This window comes from Hyalella azteca, unplaced genomic scaffold (assembly GCF_000764305.2).
Source record: "Hyalella azteca isolate HAZT.00-mixed unplaced genomic scaffold, Hazt_2.0.2 contig9753, whole genome shotgun sequence".
Lineage (NCBI taxonomy): Eukaryota > Metazoa > Arthropoda > Malacostraca > Amphipoda > Hyalellidae > Hyalella > Hyalella azteca.
This window is the reverse complement of record NW_025939815.1, coordinates 142312-145753: the sequence shown is the minus strand read 5'-3', so window position 1 is coordinate 145753 and position 3442 is coordinate 142312. Positions and strand designations below refer to the sequence as shown.

General features: G+C 44.6%; 1 protein-coding gene across 1 annotated transcript in view; it reads right to left on the bottom strand.

Annotated features, from left to right (window-relative positions):
- LOC125178432 overlaps positions 1-3235 on the bottom strand; it is a 4511-nt gene extending 1276 nt beyond the window's left edge. Inside the window, exon 1 of the mRNA XM_047882150.1 lies at positions 2292-3235. Coding sequence (XP_047738106.1) covers positions 2292-3219 — 928 coding nt within the window. The 5' untranslated portion in view covers positions 3220-3235. The remainder of the gene's footprint in view (positions 1-2291) is intronic.
- Between the last annotated feature and the right edge of the window lie 207 nt (positions 3236-3442).

Below are 3442 nucleotides of genomic sequence, written 5' to 3'. Positions count from 1 at the left end.
GTCATAGTTCTGCAGTGGATGTCATAGTTCTGCAGTGGATGTCATAGTTCTGCAGTGGATGTCATAGTTCTGCAGTGGATGTCATAGTTCTGCAGTGGACGTCAGAGTTCTGCAGTGGATGTCATAGTTCTGCAGTGGACGCCACAAAGTTGCAGTGGACGCCACAAAGTTGCAGTGGACGACACAAAGTTGCAGTGGACGCCACAAAGTTGCAGTGGACGACACAGTTGCAGTGGACGGCACAGGTGCAGTGGACGGCACTGGTGCAGTGATGTACCAGACATGGTGCCCTAGAACTCATTTTGACACATTCAGTTATTTTCTCTCCTAAGGTAGGTTGCATTTAGCCAAACTTTCTGTCTGAATGTCAGGGGCGCAGCCCTTGTCTTATTATAGGGAAGGTCAATACGCGTCAAAATCAATGCCAAACCGCAAGGTGTCGGAAAAATTTACAAGTGCTATTCTTGTCAAAGGTCAATATAATAAAGGCAACATGGTATCCGTAGTAAATGTAACTTATATTCAAAGATATTATTAGAATCACTATCCGTATTGACGGTCAATATTATAGTGGTAAATTGTAAGCGTAGTAAATAAAACTTATGTTATCTTTCTCATTAATCATTAAAGAGCAGTGCTATAGTAGCAAAATAGTTACTGTTGTAAATGTAAATTATGTTATATTTCTCATCATTTAAGGTCAGTATTATAGTGGCAACATTGTAACCGTAGTAAATCAAACTTACTGTATGTTATCTTTCTCATTAATCATTATAGGTCAGAAATATAGTGGCAACATAGTATCTGCAGTAAAAGTAATTTATGTTACCTAATATTTAAAGTTATTGCAATATTTAAAAGTTTACGTGTTGTAAGCCTTGCGCCGCAATGTACAGAGGGACGCGTGTCCAGGATACTTAGCGCGTCGGGATATTGCCTGGACCAAAATTTATTTTTAGCAGGAGGATTGGAGGGAAGGATTGGAGGGAAGGATTGGAGGGAAGGTATGAAAGGAACGGGAAACTTGACGTCCAGGAAAGGACTCGAGGAGAAGAGGGAGAGGATTGGAAGGAAGTATTGAAGGAAAGGGAGGAAAGAACTTGAAGAAGAGGAAGAAAGTGAGGGCACACGTCCATTGAAAGGAGGGAAGAGATCGACCAGACGTTCATCAAAAAACGCATCTCCCATCAAGAAAGTTTCGACCGCAGTGCAATAGAGCAGATTTTCATCAGTCAAATTCAAATAACAGTGTCCAAAAACTTCAAAAATTGACTTATTTAAAGATAAGTAAACTTTAACGATGTTGAAACTTATACCTCATCGTTGCTTCTTCTATTCAAGCTGAAGGATTTTCACCATAAAACCTGTTACAACACTTCTATACTAAAACTTGTTGCAACTTCGTAAAATTTCGTGACGAAACAATTCACAATACTTCCGTTATAAACCCGTTTGCAAAACTTCCGTTTAGCACATTCATCTCAAGTCAGTTAAACACTTTATCAGGAATCAGATGTTCAAGTGTTTTAAAACAACCACTTTTCAAAAAGTTCGCTATAGAAACCGCCCAAAAATTTCTTTCACGGCGAAAATAAACAAATTATTACAATACTGTAGTTAGAAATACACAAAATAGCGTGCTGCGGTAATGCGCTCACGAAGTTACGCATTTCGAGAAACAAACACATGATATCATAAATTTTAATAAAAAACTATATTAAACTTGTTTAACTTTCGTGGATAATGCCATGAAATGATACATGGCAAAAACATGAACTTCCATTTCGTACTTCGTGAATAAACTATTACAATTGCGTGTTTTGCGACATCTTTCATTGACGCACTAAAGCAATAACGCGTTGCAAAATTACACGTAATATTTCATGACCGTGACTACTTGTGACATGCTTCGTGGATACACTTTCGTGTTGCGAGAACAAACTCTTGAAGTGACATGATTAATGAACACACTGTCAATATGAACTGTTCCGTGAACCAATTCTTAGAATAACACAATAGGAAAACTCACAGCGTGAAAAGTAAAATTAAACACTGTTATAGAGTCAGCTCGAAAAATGTGTTGGTCACATTGTCCAAATATACACTTCCTTATCCACATCAATGTAGAACTGATTTTCTCTCCCGGCCTTATCGCCGGGCCAAACGGCGCCAGGATGACCCACACACTAGCAAAAAATGCATGCGTAAATGTTTAACTAGTGTCTAAAAAATGACTGTAAATGTTCGCCTAATTGAACGTTAATAAGTATAAAAGGAAAAGAAAAACTCACCGATCTGCGGGACGTCGTAGGGCCTGGCGCTGCTGCGGGCACTCCTGAAGAAGGCGTGGTTGATGCTACTCCCCACCTGCTGCAGCCCTAAGTTGACTTCCTCCTGCCCTGCGTCTGTCTGCTCTTCCCCTTCCTCCCCATATTCTGCTTCCATGGAGTCACCTTCCCCTTCCATGAGGGCTTTACTAGCCCCATCACTGCCCTCACCCCCTCCGGGATCTGATTTGATCCCCTCAGGCACGGTCCCCATGGACTTGATGTTTTCACCTCCAGCAGTCCGGGCCATGGCCTCTTCAGTAGCCGGCGATGAGGAGAGGCCTCCTCCTCTTTTGTGAAGCCATAGACTGGGGCTTAGGCCATCTTCCCCGACATCTTCAGAGGTCTCTTGCAAACCATCATTCTGCTCCTGCTGCAGGAAAGCAGGTCCTGCAAGTTTCCGCCTCTGCCTCTGCAAGAAATGAGGTTCCTGGGCGAACGCAGTCGAAGGAGGACCGCCAGGTCGTCGGAAGAGGTGCGGGTGGACGTTGCTGGCAGAAGGAGGAGGATAAGGTATGGCTGCTCGCACCAACGCTAGTAGCGTGTGTCGCTTCTGCTGCTGCTTTTCTTGATACCGACGGGTAATTTGCTTCAGTCTTGGATTTTGGTGACCCAAACTTGGAGGTCTAATGGGCAAGAAATCGCCAGCGTCCTCTGTCGCTGTCGAAGCTGCAGAAGGTGCTGATGGTGGTGGTGGTACGAGTAATTTATTTTGGTGTTCCTGGATGAAGGATAATGGTGGTTGCAGTTGGTGGTGATTGTAGAGCTGGTGTTGCAGCAAAACGCTGCTACTGTTGCCCTTCTTGATGGCCACTACACTACGACACTGTGATGACGCCAGCACCACAGCCGCAACTAGCAACACTGCTCTCAGTCCGCGACCACTCGGCATGGTACGCACGCGGCGGCCGACACTGCACTACTGCTGGACCTCGGCACTCAGGCGGCACCGCTCGCTCCCATCCAGCAGCCAGCCAGCCTTCCTTCCAGCCATCCAGGCAGCCAAAACCAAGCCATTTTCTCGACAGCCTGCCAGCCAAAAGCCATCTTCTGGCCAGCCGTCTGCCTATTCATGAAGGCCTCTGGGCCTCAGCTATGCGTTCTCACCCTCTTTC